This window comes from Haplochromis burtoni, unplaced genomic scaffold (genome assembly GCF_018398535.1).
Source record: "Haplochromis burtoni strain Fernald_Lab_line unplaced genomic scaffold, NCSU_Asbu1 Contig_139, whole genome shotgun sequence".
In the NCBI taxonomy this organism is placed as follows: domain Eukaryota; kingdom Metazoa; phylum Chordata; class Actinopteri; order Cichliformes; family Cichlidae; genus Haplochromis; species Haplochromis burtoni.
The window spans coordinates 703,098-724,432 of NW_024582500.1; the positions used below are offsets into that span (position 1 = coordinate 703,098).

The 21,335-nt window shown below is 42.8% G+C and overlaps 1 protein-coding gene across 3 annotated transcripts in view; it reads right to left on the minus strand.

Annotated features, from left to right (window-relative positions):
- Positions 1-764: 764 nt before the first annotated feature.
- The window catches only part of mgat5 (alpha-1,6-mannosylglycoprotein 6-beta-N-acetylglucosaminyltransferase), a 110,707-nt gene continuing 90,136 nt past the window's right edge, over positions 765-21,335 (minus strand). For 2 of the 3 annotated variants that reach the window (XM_005933928.3, XM_042224486.1), the window contains exons 12-17: positions 12,484-12,633; positions 5,991-6,137; positions 5,768-5,884; positions 3,334-3,408; positions 2,392-2,549; positions 765-2,110 (exon numbers count right to left, since the gene is read on the minus strand). In XM_005933928.3, coding sequence (XP_005933990.1) covers positions 1,912-2,110; positions 2,392-2,549; positions 3,334-3,408; positions 5,768-5,884; positions 5,991-6,137; positions 12,484-12,633 — 846 coding nt within the window. In that variant the 3' untranslated portion in view covers positions 765-1,911. The remainder of the gene's footprint in view (positions 2,111-2,391; positions 2,550-3,333; positions 3,409-5,767; positions 5,885-5,990; positions 6,138-12,483; positions 12,634-21,335) is intronic. The other variant, XR_006054804.1, reaches the window with a different exon arrangement.

Consider the following 21,335-nt stretch of genomic DNA (forward strand, 5'->3'; position numbering starts at 1 on the left):
AGTTACGTTTAGACTGGAAAGTTTAAACCAATCTTTGTGTCATTTAAGCTCTTTAAGGAATAAATAATCAAACATTTGATAAGATATTTTCTATACTATACTTTCTAGAATGATCACAAAGCAGCCAGCCAGACAGACACAGGCCTGGCTTAGGTACGTAAATCCATTTGAGACCAAATTCTGGTGCAAAATAAAAATGCTCCAATATTTTATTTTTGTTGCTTTTTTTGGTCTCATATCACAGCTGAAAGCAGGACAGCAGAAGACAAAGTCTCCTTCTCTTTATTCATACACCTAGAGACAAATATGCTTTTTTTAATTACATTTAAATTACCCTCCATAAATAAAAGTCAATAAAAAGGGAAACAAAAGAAAAGACACCCATCCTATAAATAAAAAAAGAAAAAGATTTCCAGCCGAACACAGCGATAAAGATCTGTATACAAAATAAATACAAAAGAAAACCTTTAAAACTCATATGAACAATATACAGTGTTACTAATATCATGTTAAACCTCTGATTAACTTAGTGCATTTTTTCCATTCACCACAAGAAATACAAATCTCATCTTTTTTTCCTTATTTATATTTTTTTAGCAAATAAACAGGCAAATTAAGATCCTAACGATTATCCAAAGAAAAGGAAGAGATGCAAGGTGTAGCGCCCGCCGCGGAGCTCTTTGTTGACATGTCTGTGGTGCGTACAGTATGCTGCAAAGGATTTACAGCGGTCGTGTGGAAGATGGGAGACGAGTGTGAATCTGTGTTTTGTCTTTTTTTTTCTTAGTCTTTTTTTAAAAACAGTTTACTACACAAAGACCTCGACGAACATCTCTGTAAGTAAGGATTTTGTGTTTCTCTCCGAGTCTTCGGAACAACGTGTTGACAGTAAGGCATCCCAGCCTTTTGCTGCAAGGTGTTACCGCTGCTACTGATGACGGCTATCGTCTACGACTCGAAGTCACAACACAGAGAACGAGCGATGTCATTTTGGTGCGTGCCTAGTGCCGGATGGTGTGCTTAAAACAGGCAGACAAACAAAAAAAAATTACAATTCTCTACTGGCCTTTTGCAGAAACACTCACAGACACACACAGTCCCTCGTCTTTACAACGTTTTAAAACACGTGTGCAACTTAAATGTATGAAAACCGAACACGACAGTCTTGAATTTCCTCTCTTTTAAGGGTGGGGGTGGGGTGGGGATGAAGATCACGGAGTCTGGTGAGGATGCGTCAGGAAACGATCGAAACTGCCAGGATAAGAATCTAGATTTCTACTTTTACTTGTCCAATCTAGTCTTTTTTGTTCAGAAGAGATGAATGGGTTGGTTACAGTGTAAATCTGATTACAGCCCACTGTGTTTGTGTGTGTTTCTATGTGTGTGTGTGTGTATGCTGGGGGATGTGGGCCTTCAGCGGTGCCGGTCCAGTGCAAACCTACCTAAAAATAACAGTTTCAGATTAGAGCAGGGGTGAGATGGACGGAAGGGTGGAGTGGAGGGGTGGAGGGTCACCGATATGTGCAGTCCACCTCAACCGCTGCGACTTCGTACAACTCCCTTTGTTGATTCAAGTAAATCCACGCCACTTCCAGGCCTCATAGCGCCACCTGCTGATGAAGGTGAGAGTTGGCAGATGCTCCGGTCAGCTGCAGGAGTGCTCCTCCTCCAGCTACCGGAGGAAAACAATAAATATGAAGAGCGAGCTCAGTCCTGTGATTGTTCTTTTTGTCCTGTTGTTGTCACAAAGGAGTCTGGTTTGTGTGTTTGATAGCTGCATGACTGCTCGGGAATGTGCATCTCCCTCAAGCACACTCCTTGAAGCTGCTGTACATCCGCCCACCACCGCCCCCTCCCCGATCACCGCAATCCCATCTGATTCCTGACCCTCTGTCAGCCTGGGTGCTGCTGCTATAGGCAGTCTTTGCACAGCGCCACCTGGCCCTTCATGTAGTCACGGCAGGGACAGATGCGCTGCAGTGTCGAGTGGGCGCCGGCGCAGCTGAACAGCAGCAGGTCCGACTGGAAGATGCAGTGATGGCGAGTCTCGCTGTATGCGGGCACAACGGTGTCGGCGCTCGACTCCACCGTTTGACAGTCCATGCCAAACCTGACGGAGAGACTTTAGGACTTTAGATTTTATTTTTAAACACTTTTTTTAATGTGAAGGAGAGACAAGAAGAGAAAACACATGCACACACTGGTGTCTTTGAGCTGCAGGCTTGATAATCCATTTTTCTTCTGTAACTAAACTCAGCCCACTAGTGGTCATAACTATAACTGCAGGTTTCAGCAGCTCATCAGAGAATGATAAACTGCTCACATGAGCTTAAGCCTGTGTCGTGCTGCCACCTGGTGGCCACTAATATTGAGACAAAGTATGTGTCCCACCTGGCCAGGTCTTTGTCCTTGTTAAGGTGCTGGAAGAAGGAGGGCTCACAGATGAGCTGCTCCTCCTGACAGACCTGCTTGCAGGAGTGCCCGGGCTCTGCCAGCTTCACTTGCAGGGCGCTGAGGGGAGGCCACATGACCTGACCATGACAGAAGTCCTGAGGACACAACATGATGTTAAACAACAGGAGTGCAAAAAGGAGGAAAAAAGAAAAGGAAAAAAAAACGTAACTCTGTAATACCTGTATGCTTTATGTAAAGAAAGTAAAAATAAGTTAGCTCTGCCGCTCTTTAAACTAACTTTCATATAATTGGTTGCCACATGCAAGCAGGAGGTTTAAACGGGAGGTGGGCGGGGCTTCTGTGCTCGGAGATTACAGAGATCCAAGAGCTTAAAAGCTGACAGAAATGAAACGTGTAGTATTCTTCGTACACGTGCCGACCTCATTATTTAAAAAACATGTCCGTCTTTAATATGATCTTCCAACACTGTAACACAATATGACAGAAAATAAGAGCAAAATTAATCCGAATAAAAGCATTTTGTTGGCATGTTATACCTTTAATTTGAAGATAACAGGAAATGATCAGGGAGATGACAGAAAGGTGTTGGCATACCTGTCAAACTCCATTAAATTCATCTTTATTGTAGATTTTGTTCATTTCATGGGATGTTTTGATCGCTCTTATAGCTTCTACTTCCTCTCATATTTCATTTTGCTTTGATGTCTACTTGCTGTAAATGCTTATGGTGAGTTATTTCGACAGGCTTTAATCTTTGAATTTTAATCAGCAGCAGCTGAACTTGCTGGTTTTGAAAATCTATACGGCCCTGGGGACGCCAACCACAGCTGAGGGTGGCATGAATTAACGCCCGACATGATTTCATTCTGACTTGTGTGCACGTGGAAAAGATGGAGAGGCGCTCTGCAGAGGCAGTACCTGGTTCTCGATGAAGGCGTTCACTCTCTGCAGCATCCCCTCGCAGGTGAACTCATAGGGCAAGTAGGGCTCAATCTGAATAACACAAAACACAGACTGTTAAAACACGTGCAGGGCGAGGGAGCTTGTAAACTCTTGTGCTCGACAGTGTTTCTAAATGATGACGCTCAGAGAGCTCCTCCCGGTGAAGCGTTAGCTTGCTGTCTGATCTTTGCACCGCTGAAGGAAACTTCAAACGGGGGACGACCAACAACTGCAGCCTTTGTTGCTGAACTGAGTTGCTCCGTGCTCCCTCTGAGCTTTTGGCTGCTGGGAGGAAGCAAGGATGAGGAGAGGGGAAGGGAGGGGGGGAGCAGGAGGAGAGCCGGAGCCTGGTAGGCTGCGTCTCGCCACGGATCACGGCGCATATGAGGCTCTGTGGGCTCGTCCAGTGAACACAGGCATTGTTCTGACCAGCTCGGCGGAGTACAACAACACAACGAGGTCCTGAGTCCAGTTTTAAATATGCATGGGCCCGGACCAGGAGACGGAACACGATATCTCCATCAATCCTCCTGCGGCTCCAACAAGGTTTTCCTTAACGACTAACCAGCCAGGACGCCATTTACACAATCACACCCTCTTTTTTGCTCCGTGTTAAGACATGTGAGGCACACTTGCTTTTTAACTTAGAAGAAGAAGATTTGAAGATTTGAATTTTTCAGATTCATTCACTGCAGCTCATCATATAAGAAATCTATGAAAACAGCTGTCCACATTTTTATTCAGTAAACAAATTCATTCCCTCTTCACACCAAATACTACAGCAAAGGGAATGGAGGCAATAATGTTAGTTAAAAAAAGCTAACTCACACTCTTTTCAAGTCCAGCCACAAGTTCTCGATCAGACTGAGATCTGGGCCAATCCAGAACATTCACCTTGTTGTCTGTGGATCATTTCTCTGCTTGGTGCATATTTGTCTGCATTCATGTCCTTCTCTGCCTTTACAAGCCTTCCAGGGCTCGCTGCTGAGAAGCACCCCCAGAGCATGATGCTGCCTCCACCATGCTTCACAGCGGAGATGGTGTATTTGTGGGGATGTCCATTAGATTAGATGCTGTAGCATCTAATCTAATGGACAACAAGCTCAAATTCTGTCTCATCAGGCCAAAGAACCTCAACTGGACAAATCATCCCAGCAGTTGGAAATCTTTTTGTAACCATGTCCTGACTTTTACTTTTCAATCTGTTCTCTGAGTGGCTTAGAGCACACTTTTGTCCTCATGTTGCAATTGTAGCAGGAATACTAAAAAAGAGACTGGACCTCCCAGACACAGGAGGTTTTATGTCACAATCACTTGACACATCAACACAGGTCCATTTCACTAACAGTGACACTGCTGGAATCAATCATGTTTATGTAGAGCAGCAAGAAAGTCTGTACAACAAACAAGTGTACACTGAAGCTCATTTAACTTTTTTATTCATTAACCCCCAACCGGTCGCGGAAGATGGCCCCGCCCCTCCCTGAGCCTGGTTCTGCTGGAGGTTTCTTCCTGTTAAAAGGGAGTTTTTCCTTCCCACTGTCGCTAAAGCACTTACTCATAGGGGGTCATATGATTATTGGGGTTTTCTAAATTTTCTTGTATTACAATATGGTCCTTACCTTGCAATGTAAAGCACCTTGAAGCAACTGTTGTTGTGGTTTGGTGCTATATATTAGAACCACCACCATTTAGAACAGTCACTATATATGGAAATTTCCCTGGAGGTGTATTGTGGAAAAAGTGGTGATGCTTAAGAGAGAAGACTGGCAGCTTAAAAAAAAAGCACAAGAATTTCACAAGTGAAGAAATTGAAAGAATAGTGTCAGAGGATGAAGCTGGAAAAAGCACACCTTTGGGAAGTGCCTGCGCTGCAATACAGATCAGGTGAATGTTGTGTCCTCTGAGATTCAGACAGCGGCTCGGATGGAGAAAAAAAAAAGAGAAAAGGTCTGACATTTAACTTGATAAGGGGGGTAAAAAAAAAGTAACTGAAAGAAAAAATAAAGAAGGAAGCAGGTTGAGAAGAAGGCGCGTCAGATCTGTCAGCTCATGATGAGAGACTCACTGCAATTACTGGCTGAACACCCAGGAGCCAGACACTGGCAAGAAATGAAGGTGAAAAGTGCTGAAACCCAGTGAGGATGAAAGGGGCATAAAAGGGAATTTGAAGATGACTTGTTGTGTTTGTATTTAAGTTCATTTAAGGTATTAAAGTCTGTCAGTTAAAGCTTGCTGAATGTGCAGCGAATTTAGTTAAAAGATGTTTGCAGCTATGCAGCAGTAGGGCCGAAAGCTTGTGTGTCTGTACAGCACCTAAGGGGCTTCTGCCCTTGTTGTAGAAACAAATATGCAATAACATTTGTGAAATTGCACCAAATTTTAGCGTCTTTCAGTCGCCCGCGGTTACCTTTTGGCTGAGGATGGAGCGGATGGCCCTCTCTACTTCGGCAGAATTCTCGATATCCACCGTCCACACGTGGGGCCGACCGATGTACACCTCGGCGTATGGGTGCTGAGAGGTCAGCTGCAGGCAGCAAAGCAGAAATGAGAGGGGTGGGGGGGTTAGGAAAATCAAACGATTTAAAAGTTATGGGTCGAGCTGCGGGGGACAAATCCCGCACTCCTCTCACCTCTCTCAGGGTGGGTTTGCCCTTGAAGAAGTCTGTGTTCTTGCTGCTCTTCGAAGGGTTGAACTTGGGGTTGAGGAAGGCACAGCCGTTGGCAATGGCCTCCAGGGGGGCGGGACCCTCGTAGGGGAAGGAAAGACCCACAAACAGCTGCAGAGGAGAGAACACACACGGCTGTCAGGCTCCATAGGCTGGATATTAACACACACAAGTCAGTAAGGAGGAGGCATGTGTGAACAGCAGTGTGCAGGTCCTGAAATAAGCACAACTAAAGGTGCCGGTGGGAGGAGGCAGAGGGGCGGCGAAGTTTACTGGCTGTGTTGAGGAGTCGCCAATAGTGCCTTGTAGAAACAAATCTCCCCTGTTATCAGCACAAATTGTGACGGAGGCAGCACATTTTCGCCATGAAACAAGGGAGGGAAAACAAGCCCGATAATATGAAGACATCACTTTTACGTTTACTCCTCCCACGGGGCTGAAGGAGTTTGATATCTTAGGCGTGGAGGTACATAATAGCTCAGCAATCAAATCAGATAGTAAACGATCATGGAAACTGGCAAAGACACCTTAGAACCGCCTTTCAGCTCTGAAATGACTCATTTAAACCAACGTTTATGTCTTTTAGGTGTTTCTTCGGCTTGTTTGGCACCACATTAGCCATTACTAACACAGAAATACGTAATTTTTCTACTCAAACCTCTAAGCCTGGTTCTGCTGGAGGTTTCTTGCTGTTAAAAAAGCGGTTTTCCTTCCTGCTGTCGCCATGTGCTTGCTCAAAGGTGGCGTCTGACAATTTTCCACCACCATGTAGTAAACATGTAGTTTTCCATATTAAACAAAAAAAGAAGGCTCTGTACAAGGAACGAGTGGCTTCTCAGCACTGAAAGTAAAACTGTGACATTCCACAAAACCTGACGGCCGACCGGGACTCTGGAAGTTTCTGGGTGTTTATGCTACGGTATAGTGTCTCCACTGTTTGTGCTTAGCCAGAATCCCAAACATTTATTTCAGTAAACAGTGAAAACGGGTGGAGGGTTCTAGAAGCAATTTTTCTTCTCCTGAGTGGAAAGAAAGCAAATATTTGTGGAGCTCGCCTGCATGAGTAGTGAGACAGCAATCGAGAAACTGAGAGGGGAGGCCGGGTGCCAGCTGAGTGGCTTATTGAGTGGAGCCAGCTGGCTGACACAATGGCTTATCTGTGTGTTTGAGTCGGTGTTACATACACACGCTTTCTTTAAGTGCACAATGCAGCGCTGTGTCATGAGGTATGCCTGTAGTCACATGAATAATCAGACCTGTGGAGTGAATTCTGCTCTTTCAGCTGTGAGTGTTACTGAAATATTTCTGCCAACAGGTGGCAGCAAAGCACGTGCGTTCTTTAATCGCATGCATGCAAAGGCTCCTGAAAGCTGCAAACCAGTCAGCTGGTACTTGTAGGGAGAGGACCCAGAGGGGGAGAAGAGCTGAGATAAACACACTGAATAACTCAGGTGGGAGTTTATGACTAACGCTTGCAAACTGATTGTAGCTAGATGTGAATGGATTGCGGATGGAAGTTTATAGCACTGACCCACAATCTCATCATTAGTTTACAACGGCTCTGGAGTCCCGTGGTCATGGACAGGCTGACTTCAACACCATGCAGCTCTCCACATGAAAGCTGCTATCGATTTGGACCCCTGAGGAAACATCCTGCCTTACTCATGCAAAGGACACACACCTACGACACGAGAAGATTTCATTTCTGCTCTCATCGCTCAGCTTTAAAGTCGAGGGATGCGACTAATGATTATCTGCAGAACATCTGAAGGAAAAAAGTAGCATCAGTGCTAACAGTCAAATATGCATGAGGGCAATGCGGGAGTCTGTAACAACAACTGTACAAAATATACAATTCTTGTAAAAATAATCAACAGAAATCAATCACATTTTACCATGAGTACTTTCTTACTTAATAGAAATGATTGCTCAGTAACTATGCGCTCATGATAAAATATTGATATTGAATGGATAAAATATGATTGATTTCTGTTGATTTTTTTTTACAATAATTGTGTATTTTTTTGTGTGTATGCTGTTAATGAAAAATGTGTTTTTGTTGTGTGAACATCCTGTAGTGTAATCACTGGAGCCTCAAAACTTTGCCTTTAAGCAACCTGACTACATGTAAATGTTCTGTAAACGCAAGTACATTCAAAAACTTTAGATTCAACTAGAATCTGGTCAAATTTAATGGATTTCATTGGTATACATATGCATATTTTCCTTAAATAAATAAACCTTGGATTTCATATATGTCAGCTGCATTTTACTAAAAATATTAATGAGGGCCAAGAATAGTTTTTTTTAAATACCAGTAGCCGTCTCTGAAAGCACTTAAATGTTGTAGGGAAGAAGAGCAGTTACTGTAGTACAAGTTACCTGTAGTTATTAAATATCAAAGATCACTTCCTTTACCAGTTTTTTTTTTTGGCTTGTTTGTTTTAAACACTTTCAGAAGCAGCAGCATAAACGTCCTCAGGGTTTTTTGCAAGCCTTGACAAAATGATCAGAAAAACAGTTTGAACGGGTGAGTGAAAGTGAGACTGTGCATATAAGAAGTTATATAGATATGAAAATATCATGTATCACCTTGCAGATGTGGTTTGAGGGCGGAGGGAGGGGATTTTTTTTTACTAATAAATGTGACGCGCTCACACACTAAAAGTTAAACTCTTATGATCAAATAACTCTTAGAATTTAGTCAGGAATTAAAGTATCTGCTCTCTTTGACATCACACAGAAACATAGTGGATGAAATGGAGACTAACGGACACTTTAGATCAGCCTGAGCTTTCGGCTAACACCTTTATGCACTGAGCACATTGAAGATTTTTGATGCAAATTTGTCGTATAACATCGAAACAGTTGCGATTTTACTAACGTTTTGCCAAAATCCACCCAAAAATGCACTATGATTAAACTGGAGTCAACATCAAGCGATGGTGAGCTGGTCCTGATGCTTCTAAACACTAATCTGGCTCAAGAGTTGGGAGTTCGCCTTGCAATCGGAAGGTTGCCGGTTCGAGCCCCGGCTCGGACAGTCTCGGTCGTTGTGTCCTTGGGCAAGACACTTCACCTACCGCCTACTGGTGATGTCCAGAAGGGCCGATGGCGTGATATGGCAGCCTCACTTCTGTCAGTCTGCAGCTGTGGCTACAACTGTAGCTTGCCTCCACCAGTGTGTGAATGGGTAGATGACTGGGTGTGTAAAGCACTTTGGGGTCCTCAGGAGACGGCGACAGTAGAGAGAATTTCATAGTTTGATCCAGGAGTTGATGCTGTCTCGCACGCTTTTGTACGAATTTCAGGATATTCGTCTGTGGGGCAGTTTGAACTCTTTCTGGCAGAGTAAGGATCACATCCGAGGTGATCAATTCAGAGAGATTGGGTCAGTCATTCGACTCGAAGCTGCATCTAGCTGTGTGTCTGAGGTGAAACAGTATTATTCTACCATCTTTATATCACTGTATATTCATTGTATATTCAGTATTGTTGGTGGTCAGATCGGTTAATTTGCATAAAAAACAAAATCAGAAAAATACAAGAGGTGAAATTTGTCCGTGGAAACCAAAGTGCTCTATAAATGATGTTTAATGTGTTCTTCTTTACATTACGGTGTCTGTCAAATGTCAGACATCACCTGAACTTTCCAACATTATCTCATGCAACAATAGCGTCTTAGTTCTTAGCCACAGTAGCAGCAGGTGTTTTGCATTTCTGATTATTTCGACTGTCTTTCCCTGGAACAGTGAGCAGCTATTAGCCAAAAGACCTGAACACTCACAGGTGCTACAACTTCCACAATCTCTTAGTAACTTGCAGAACTCAACGCCAGATCAAGATCATATACAAAGGAGAAGAAGCTGCTATCTGCACCTTTGTCTAGCATGTAAATTTAAGCTAACGAGGTATCTGGAGTGAAAGTTGTCATGCAAAACGTGCTGGAACAACATCAGATTTCTGCCGTTGCCACGCAGGGCTTAAAAACACGGTGGCTTCTGAGTGTAATGACCCAGCGAGTTAATTAGGCTGTTTGTTCATGATATTTCTAATCCCAGCACCTGCCATGGGATGTTTGAGTTTTCCCTTTATGCTGATTACAGCGGCATTAACGGTGGAGCAAGACAAACACCATTACCATACTAACACCATTTCTTATTTTGCACACACTGCATACAGTAGCATAAATTGGTTGTTGAAAGCACGGTGTGTGCAGAAGGTGGAAAAACAGAAGCAAGAGAATCTAACAGGTTGAGTTAGACAGGCCTGTGAGACGGATGTGAGAAGGCAGAGAGAAAAACATCAAAAACCTCTGACTCTGTCAGTCTGCAACATGACGCAGCAACGTTTTGCTGCATGTCAGCGGTTTGATCATCCACGCTATTCACCTGATAGAGCGCAGCACGTCACAGTTTATTTCAGGGAATTTGGAGCTTGAACAACCTCCCTCCTTCCTTCAAATGTCACAAGGCAACATATTCGCAAAAGCGCCTCAACGCGGGAGCACTTTTAAAGCTAAACCTCACGAGGCCAATTAGCTGAGGCAGTCTGCTCGCAGGTAACAGTAAACGTGTTGTTTAAGCGACGAAAGGACGAGTGCCTATAACGCCCCTTGTTTTGCTTGTAAACTCTTAAACAAGAATGCCGGAGAAATGTCTGGTTTTGTGCGATTTAATTGGCCGTTCCCCGATGGGTTTCCAGCCAGGAACGCATGTAATGAGAAGATATGGAGGTTTATATTATATCCCGGTTCTGTTGTGTGTTTACCTGCCAGACTTTGCTAATAAAGCTCTCGCTCCAGCAAATCATAATTCAATGCACTGTTGGTGGAGCGTTGTTTGCCTTCAGTCTTTAATGATCCGCTCCACTGCAGAATGCATCGTTGTCTTTCTGTGCCTCGGTGCCTCGAACATCACCGGATCCTTGGTTTCAGGTGCTCAGGACAGAATCACTAATGTTTTATGGCTAAAGCAACTCTGCAGCTCTGCTAAGGACAAAGAGGTTTAGATATATATCCATCTTTTTTTCTATAACTGACTGTATCGTGAGCTGTGGCCGTCTCGCTCTGATGTCCCTCCCTTGCCTGAAAGTATCTAGTTTCAGAGGCTAAAGAAAATCGAAGCCTCCCCTCACCTCATTTTTCCTGAAAGGGATGAAGACTGAAGCCAGAGAGATTCTCAGCTGAATTAGTGCCAGTTTGCACCTCCAGCGGATGTTGCTGTCAGCTATGTGAGGATCTTGTCATTTTCATTCTGTAGCTCTTTAGAAGTTTGCAGCTCGGTGGGAATTTTTTGGATACGTTTTCAAAGTGGGTCCACAGACCGTTCAGAACACGTCCCCTCATGACCGTGCAGTCTTAGCAAAACCATGACAGGTCATGGCAGACCTCACAGGAAATCGATTTCTGCTTCTTCTCCTTGTATTTCTGTTCTGTGTGGCAGTTATGGACACTATCAGGGTTTAGGCTCAAGTGAGAAGCAGTGTCCTGACCTTTAGCAGACTTCTAGGGCAACAGGTATGTTTGTGTAATGAATGTGTCCCAAGATAAATCAATCCAGTGGTAAAACTGTCTAGTTTAAAACATACATTGTATATCAAAGATGAACCTGCACAAAGCTGCAATAACTCTAATAATGTTTAACTTTAAGCCTTGAAAGAACTAAAGCGGACAGCTAATTATAGATATAAAGCAACTGCTTTTACAACAAGAGGGGACTGCAGCTTCTGGGAATTATTTATTATTTTTACCTACAAGTGTTTGTTTTAATAGGTGTAAAACAAAGTGTTGTATGTTTAGCAGCCTTGCATACATTCGTAAAAACCTAGAAACCTGCCTCTCATACGTCACTGCCTCTGAAGAGCTTGCTCTACACAACACATTGCCATGTAGTTGTCTTTGTCAGTGCGAGTGGTTGGAGTAGTGAGAGGAAGGGACAAGTCATGACCTGAATGGGGAAGTACCTCTGTGAACGGCCAGGCTCAGAGAAAGCACAGCCACTTGGCTCAAGGCTCTTTCAGAAGAAGACCTCTATTCACATAAAGACATTTTTTCCACCCAAACCTCCAATAAGTCTCAGAAGAATCACATATTTACTCCAACTTGCCTGTAGATTTATTTTTGTAGCACTGATATGTGCTTCAATATTTCTTTTTTCAATTTCTTTTGACAAGCAGACTAAATATAAAGCAAGAAGAAAAACATTCAGAGGTGATTTTGTAGTCACGGCGCATCAAAAAGTCCAAGGTTGGTTAATAAAGATACAGCGTTTCTTCGATATACTGCAGGTAAGCCTCGCTACAATTTCTGCATTATTTAAAAAAATGTCAGTGTGGCAAAGTGTGGGAGTTGATCTGTGGCTTTTACAGCCACCTACTAAGAACTGCAGCCATGTACTTTTATTTCCCTCAAGGCTCATTTTTCCATGTTAGAACATTTAAAGTGAGGATCTCTCACCTTCGTTTCTCTCAGGAGGAATTGAAGGTCTCGGCCGCTAAGGATGCCGTGGTTCTTAACGTAGCTCGGGAGGTGCACGGTGCTGGTGCCGTGTACTGTGCCGTGAACCTCCATGTAGCTGTGAATGATGTCCAGGTACTTCTTCTTGTCCTAAAAAACAAATGGGGAGGAAATGAAGCAGATCAATTTAAATTAGGTTCAAAGCAGCATTCAAACGTCAACCTTTTTAGGTTAAACTGGTAGAATTTAGAGACAAAATCTCCTCTCCTGCAAAAGCTCTTTGAATAGCAATTTCTGTTTGAGGGGATCAGTATCAGTATTTCATTTCGTGTCCTGGTGAACTTTTGTTCAGGCTACTCGACAGACCATCTGGCTTGAGTGGTGGGCTCAGCTAAAAATAGCACTGTAAAAGGAGCATCGGTGCACACAGTATCTGTTGTTAGTAAAGTCTACCTGATCTGTTATGCTCCTAAAGAAGAAGACCCAAAACCAAGTAATCCTGCTACTTTTACACTTAAAGTCATGCCTGGCCTGTTTCTACTGCACAGGAATGCTGACAAACTGATTATCAGGTCAAATGTGAAACATGGATAGAAAAACAATCTAATCTAATTTAAAGACAAACACATAGTTCCCCTGTGTTTTTGCCAGTGTTGTTACTTTTTTTCCTTCTTTTTAGCAATTTTACAATGGGGGAAAGGAGTTTTAAAGACAAACAGCTACAGCTATCCAATTGCATTGTGGTAAATGTAGGACAATTTTTTGATTTTAACTTGAGACAAATACTAGGCACTGCAAGTTGAGATATATCAGCTCCTTTTTCGGTAATTAGTTAAGCAACTTGCAGCCATACTTGCAGATGTTAAAGCTGGCCTGAACTGCAGATTCTCCACACTGGAACGAGGTTTAACTGTTTGGTTGGCGACATTTCACACCTGTTATTTTGAATCAAACAGACAGCACAAAGAGTTTGCGGTTTGGAGGTATTTCACACAGGTTTGAAGAGAGGACGGATATAACAGGAAGCAGTGCCGCCTCACAATAAACAGCATTCAAAGTGGTTTTCACTCTCTGTGTTTATACATTACTTTGCATTTAATCAGTTACTATTCATCACTGCCTCTCTTCGGAGCCTCTTCATGTTAAAAGGGAGTTTTTCCTTCCCAGTGTAGCCAAGTGCTTGTTTGGGGGTGGGGGGGCTTGTCTGATTGTTGGGGTTTTCTCTGGACTACTGCAGGCTCTTTACCTTTCAGTGTAAAGCATACTGTTGCTGTGATTCAGTGCTACATTAATAAAACTGAACTGAATTTTCTCAGTTCATTCAGAGCAATAGAAGTCTACCAGCTGACATCAGATGCATGCCTCTCTACAAACTAATGTCAAGTAGAGGGACATGCAGCCCGCAAAGGTGTCGTGGCAGATCATCCCTAAGCCTGGTTAAAGATCTCTTCCTGTTGAAAAGGAAGCTCTTCCTCCCAACTGTCACTAAGCCACATCAGATTGTTGTTTGCAGATTTAGATATGCGAAAGGTGTCAAAAGGACACGTGTTAGCTAATGATGAACAGAAGACACGGCAACATGTGAATTAGAAAAATGGGCTCTTTAAAAACTCCCAGTCAAAAGTTTTCTGGACTTGCTTTTGACATGGTTCTGCACATTATTCCTTAGTTAGGCTATCATATTTAAGTTTCTCCCACAGAGAAACCCGCAGCAGGTGTTCGACTTTTAAAAACAAGGACATAACTGTTGTATAACCCTGCAACACTCGAACATAAAATGCTGAACTGAAGTGCAAAATATGTTTTTAACTGTATCCTGTGCCTTCTAAGCACTGAGCCCTGTGGGAGCGGGGTACAGTGCAGCTGAGCGCTCTTAAGGTAGAACCCTTCAGGGAGGCAGTAAGATGAAAGCTCCCACTCTTCTCCATCGTGATGTGAAGCCACAATTACCAGTATGTATGTGTGCGTACACACACACACACACACACACACACACACACACACACACACACGCAGAACACACACACACACACACACACACACACACACACACACACACACACACACACACACACACACACTTCTATAATGGAACATTATTGTTTACAAGAGCTTTAACACTCATAGAGAGGCAAGGCTTCACTGTTGTTAAAAGTATAAATCAGATATCCTACACACGAGCCTGCCTTTGAATCTGTTCTACCTCCAGGATCTGTTCCTGCTCCGTGCTGTTGTGTGTGTGTGTGTGTCTCCCACAGTACTTCCTTTTGGGGGTTAAATTTCAGGTAGTCGCTCGTCAGGGTCCCTGGAGGCCTGGCTATCAGATGCCTCCAGCCAGCCTGCTGTAACTAAAGCAGCCTCTGTGTGTGTGTGTGTGTGTGTGTGTGTGTGTGTGTGTGTGTGTGTGTGTGTGTGTGTGTGTGTGTGTGTGTGTGTGAGATGAAGTCCTAATTAGAAGGTGAAATCACTATCCTGTAATCTCCTCACTCAGGAGGGCTGAGCCAGGATTTGTGTGCGTGCCTGTGTGAGTGTGAGTGAGTGAGAAGGTCTTTACTAATCAAGGTTACTGGTAGGTATCTGAAGAGAAAGCAGAACAGCGTTGAAACTCTAACGCGATGCTGCAGGAGCTCAGAAGACGCTAAGGAAAAAAAGACGAGCAAATAAACTGCTGGTCTATAACTCTGATATTTTACAAGTTTGTCTTATTTAAAGCAATAACCGAAATACGTCTAATGCAGTCTGGTGATTCACATCAATATTTTAATTATGTACATATGCAACATATTTTTTACTTTTACATCAGTTTATGGTGCACTGACTGACTAAAAGAGCTAGGATTACTTTAAAAGCAGAGTTTTTGATGTTATGTTCATAAACTAATACTCTGAATATTACTGCAGTCGGTTGGCAGTCACGTCTTTTTTTATGACCAACAAACCCTATAATAAAAAAACGACTCTTGCAACTTTTACACAACAGCAAGACTGTAAAACACAATAAAATTCAAAAAACCCTCAAATGCACCAAGTGACCAGTGTGTTCAGCAAGTCAATGTGCAACAGTGATAGCTCCTGCGTGACTAAATCATGGTTTAACTGTCTGTATGAACTGTGAAACCAAAGCTAACTGCCTTAACCGTGCATTGTTTCTAACGGCTAGCAGGGGGTGACGCAATGGCTCTCACGTTCTTGATAAGTGCATAATCAATTCAGTTTGTCTAAATTTTGTAGCTGATGGTCCCCATTAGAGTTAAAAACCAGGAAAAATCCTGTAGTGCAAGCCTACAGTATTAAAGTGTTAACGCCAAGCTGTCAGCTTACAGTCGCGCACTGTCCCTGGTCTTCACAGTCACATCATGCTCAGCTTCAAAACACCAAACTGATACGTGATGTCCCAGCGGTTACTTCGCTGTTTGCCATTCCAGGAAGCATGGGTGAGTATAAGTGCTGTAAAATAAGTGTGCGTCAGGTTGCGTCATCTGTAAGAGTGATATGCAAATATGCAACTAAAAAAAAAAATCCACACACAATAAAAGGAAGAAGTCTGAAGGCAGCAGGATGTGAGCTTCTTTCTTTTTAATAAATGGGGACTGCTCCAGTAACCCTGATTGTATGCAGAGGATGAATACGCAGTCGACTGCTGCGGCCCTTCAGGCCACACTCAGCTTTGTACTTACTATCCAGATGTCTTCTAGAGCATGAAGAACATTACAAAAACAACGACGAGCTAGAGGAGCGTGACTGCAAAGTGGATCAACATTTTTTTGATTTATCGTGGATTTCCTTGGCTTTGCTTTCCTGTAATGATGTTATGTCAACTTCTATTCATGATCCTATCTCAGCTGTCAGCACGCTGTGAATTACAAAGAAGTTATGACTTTAGAGCACTAACAGGCTCAAAGTCTTCCCCCTCTGACAGCCTGCGTGCATTTGGGCGAGCAGGGTGACGGGCGCCCGTCCGTACTGTACGTATATGTGTAGGTTTCAGAGCGCGTGTGATATGCAACGTGAAACCAGGGAGCACATCGATTGCGGCGGCCTTGAACAGGAGCACGTGCTCGGGGAGTTATAAAATAACTGCCTGAGCTGGCGAGGCTGATTGAAGCAGGGGGAGGAGGAGGAGGTGCGTTTTATGACCTTGTAAATCAGAGGGAATTTGTAAACCTTGGCTCAAAGAGGAAACAGGAGAGGAGGCTGCTGCTTTCTGTCGGGCTGAGGGATGAGTGTCCAGGGATGGAAGCAGACAGCGTGAGCAACACAGAATCGGAGAACAGCAGACCCACACACATTTTTGGTTTAAAGGGAATCTATTATGCTTTTATCTATTTCCTTTCATACACATGCACAGTTAGAACAGTGGCTTATATTAAACATGGATAAAAAAATAAGGCCAGTGTAAGTACAAGTGATCTCTGTAAGCCAAAAAGCTCAGGCTCAGGGTTTTTTTCTACTCTTGGCTCGCAACATCTCTACAAACCTATTTACAAAGAGGCAGCCAATCAGAAGAGGTTTTCTTAAAGGTAGAAGTTAAATTGCTTTTTTTCCAGACAGGTATAGGATAAAAAGAAGGATTATTTCAACTGGTAAAACACTGAGCTCCATACAGGGGTCTGACATGTTTAAAAAAGAAAATCATTGAAATACATGTACACAACTGTATACAGTCCTCCTAAACTTGATTTTGTTCTCAGGCCTCAAGTTAAAGAAAAGAGAGCAGACTGTTGAGTCGAGCAGTAACCTGAAGAGGCGCGGGGAGCTTGAGCCTCATCAGAATGCAGACAGATGCATGCGCTTCGACTTACATGACCATCAAACTGCCTTCAACATCGAACATCAAACGCACCTCAGATCGGCCCCCTCCCCAATCTGAAATTATTTCCAACTGAGAGACTCTGGGGGCCCCAAAACTGCAAGCTTGTCAATCAAAGCAAAGAATAAAATGAAGTTTAAAAAAAAATCACTTCAGCCATTCTTCAGAGAGACGGGAAAAATCATTTCCCTCCACAACACTCAGACCCATTCAACACACATACTGCAGTGATATACTGAGCCTTGGAGAAAGGCTGCAGTTTAAGTGTGATGTGTACACGGTGCTGCAGAGAGGTTTATCTCTGTCGCTGTATGTTTTAAAAATCAACCATGGAGTCACTTCAGGGAGGACACAGAGTCAAGCTCAGCATCACATCTGCTGATGGCTCAATGATTCCCTTTCACACATCCCAAAAGAAAACATCACATACACAGATATGTAAAGCAGATGTAGTGGCCGACACAATGACTTTAGTCACCATTCACACAAGCACTTTTTTCTATGCTTTTTCTAAGTGACTGCTTTTTATCTAACATTCGTAGAACTTGGGGTTAATATCTTCCCAAAGGATATTTGGCATGCAGACTGGGAGCAACCAGGAACTGAACCACCAACCTTCCGATTAGCAGATGACCTGCGCAACCTCTCTGCCTTAGTTCCACTGAAAGGAACTCCTAATGGTTCAGCATTCCAGCTCTGTGAGTATGGCTGCTTCCTGTTCCAACATGACTGTGCACCAGTACAAAAAGCAAGGTCCACAAAGACATGGATGAGAGTTTGGTGTGGAAGCACTTGACTGGCCTGCACAGAGTCCAATGTCAATGTCATTTCCTGACCTCACAAATGTGCTTCTGGGAGAATTCCTATAAACACACTTCCCTGAAGAATTGAAGCTTTTACAGTTGCAAAGGGCGGGGCCCACATCATATTAAACCCTACAGATTAAGAATATGATGTCACTCAGGTTCATATGAGTGTGAAAGCAGACCAGTGAGTACTTCTAGCTTATAGTGTACATACCAAACCCCTGATGAGTTATTAATTTAACAGCTCACCGTTGCTGCTCCCTCTGCTTCTATTAGTATTTCAAATTGGCCTGCTGTTGTTTCCTATTGTAGATGCATGTGTGGTTAACAACAACGGCAGGTGCAAAGCTTACAAACACTGCTTCTCTTGTGATGATTTCATAACGTTTAAATGCTTTTAAACCATTGCTGTGACAAATATTAAAGCACACTATAAATACTGGAACACTTTTATCAGAAGGCTTGATCACCAGTGTGTTGGCTCATTTGGCGCTGCTACCTTCATGGACAATCTGGAAAATTCAATAGCTAGCTTGACAGATGCTGAAGGAATAGCCACAGGAATGCTGGTGATAAATCTGCATCCAGAGATGCTTGGGGTGCAGTCAGGAAAGGTCATTACACTTCAATACCCTGCAATGCCCCATTAGACAGAGCAGTCTCTAATCTACTGGAGGAATCTGGTAGTTCCACCACACGGAGCATGTTTTTGATTGTGAGACAGTAGAGGAGGTGCTACATGACTGCCACCCCAGCTGTGTGTATAGGCTCTGCGTTAATCATCCAAGTGTTTCAGCCTGGACTGGTGTGTGACAAAGAGTTGAATTTCAAGTCCTGTAGAGGAGGACTAATAATCATAATCATATAAAAAGCAAACAGAGAAACCGCAGCTATAATATCCTTGCTGTGATAGAAACACCTGTATCTGTCACACGCTTCAATGGGTGCTATTAAAGGCTTGTATATGGTAGCTCAAGGCACAGGGGAATACCATTTTTCCACAATTAAGGCAATGTGCAGGGAACAAAATAGGTGCTACTGGGAGGAGTTTAAGCTAATTCCTGGCTAAGAAAGGTACTCACATTCAGAATGGATATGGTGCTGGGTAATACATTTCTCCTTGTTAACCAAATGGAGCTACTACAATTTACTGATTTATTTATGGTTTCTGTGTGTTCTCCTGCTCTGTCCTTGTGCTGTCTAAATTAAACACCTCTCCTGTAAATGTTTGTGGAAGCAGAGCGTGTCAATATTCAATGCGTGTTTCCTCTTTACTTTTTTAAAACCAGGACATACAATGACAAATGACCCTGCCAGCTTCACTTGTCTCTTTAAATCACAGAGATGACAGTTCAACTCTTCTCACTGGTTGAATTATCAATTGCCACTGATTCACAATTTCAGTGATTGAAATCAAATTTCAATCTGGCGTAGACAAACATTAAGAATTACTAAAGACTGCGTTCTAATTGTCTGTGTGCTCCTCAAATATAAGACTGTATGCACAGTGGGTGTGTGTTAGTTCTGCTAGCGTTGTAGGTACACACCCATGGTTTTTATTGGTTTTATTAGCCTCTTTGCTACACTACCAACAGAGGACGTCCAGCTGATGGTCAGGTTAAATTTTTACTTTGAACCGAAATGGGTATTCTTCCTTGTCCCGTATCCCTCGTCCTGTAGGAGGTTTCTACCTGTTAAAAGGACGTCTTTCCTTCTCGCTGTCGCCTAATGTAGAGGGTCATCTGATTGTTGGGGTTTTCTCTATATTATTGTAGGGTCTTTACTTTGCAATATATAAGTAGATAAGTATCACACATGGGGCCTGAAGGCCGGAGGTGGAAAAATGTGTTCATAAAAAAATAAATAAAATTGTAGTCTAGCCTTCATTCGTTGCAGTGGTACTAAAGTTAATTCATGCATGAACTGTATCATATACTTGTATTTGAATAGTAACACTGTTGTCTATTATATCTGTTATATCTGTATTTAAGATATAATTATATATACTGTATAAAAAACGTTTATCAGAAAACTGAGTAATTTCTAAGTTTTTGTTTTTTCGAAATACAGACCCAGGCTTAGTCAAAGTATTTCATCATGTGTACCAAAATTTTATGAATTTTTGTACATTTCAGCACCAAATGCATGAATTTAGCTGCTAAGTATTGTTTCTTTTCAGGATGTCCTACTTTTCCAGTTGCAAAATACTACAAATGGCAAACTGAATATTTAACACTGCAGATCAACAAAGAAAAGCAATAACAGCTCCCACCTTCTGGAAATGTCTTGAGCCTAATTTAATAAAACATCTGTGACAGGAGAAGTCAATTTAATAACCGCAATAAAAAAATGTTTCCAACCCAGCCCATCTCTTCCCTCAAACTTCATATCGAGCTTTAATGTTCGACTCAACTGGATTATCATAGAAGGGGAATCACAATGCTGTCTGCTTATGAGCCTACAAGGGTTAGAGTGCTCTGACTGTGCTGCTTGTGTGAGCTCCGTGTGTGCGTTTGTGTCTCTCTCCCTGTCAGCGCGGTGCGATTCGTCTTTCTTCACCATGTCCTCTGATATGCCGCCAAGGGCCTGCAGCTCTCCTCCCTGTACAGCCCACTCATTCTCACCTTTCTCCATGTTCCCTTCTGTCTCATCAAATGCTCTCGTACACGCTGAATGCTGTGAAATAGGAAAACCGACTAATGTAGCACGCTGCTGCTGTAAGTCAAGGTAAAAGCAATAATCACTCGTTGATGTTTTTAATTAAACCTAGACGCGTTAGAGAAGAATCCTTCCTCTTTAATATATTATAAATCTTCTAAATGTATCATTTTTACTTTTATTATTACAGTTACAATTAATATTGAGTTACCGAACATTAATGGTATCATCACTGCCTGTTCATTGCCCCTTGGTGAAACTGTATTGCCATTACATTCTTAACATTGACCTGCCAGGAGCCACCGACACACAGCTTGATTGTATAATGTGTGTGTGTATGTGAATGAATGGGAAAAGATTAAGGGGGGGGGCATTTGGTCACTCTCAGCTGCTTGGGTCTGCATTTCTACTCCTCCAGCTATGGGTTGCTATAGAAACAGCTCTCTCAAAGGAAGTCTAGCCATCTTATTTCAGGTCTCAAAAATCAACCCTGGCTCTTATAAAAACAAAATAATTTTTTAACATCCATGTCTTTGTTCCCCAGGACCTCCCTCGCCGTTTCACGTGCAGCCGTGCTCG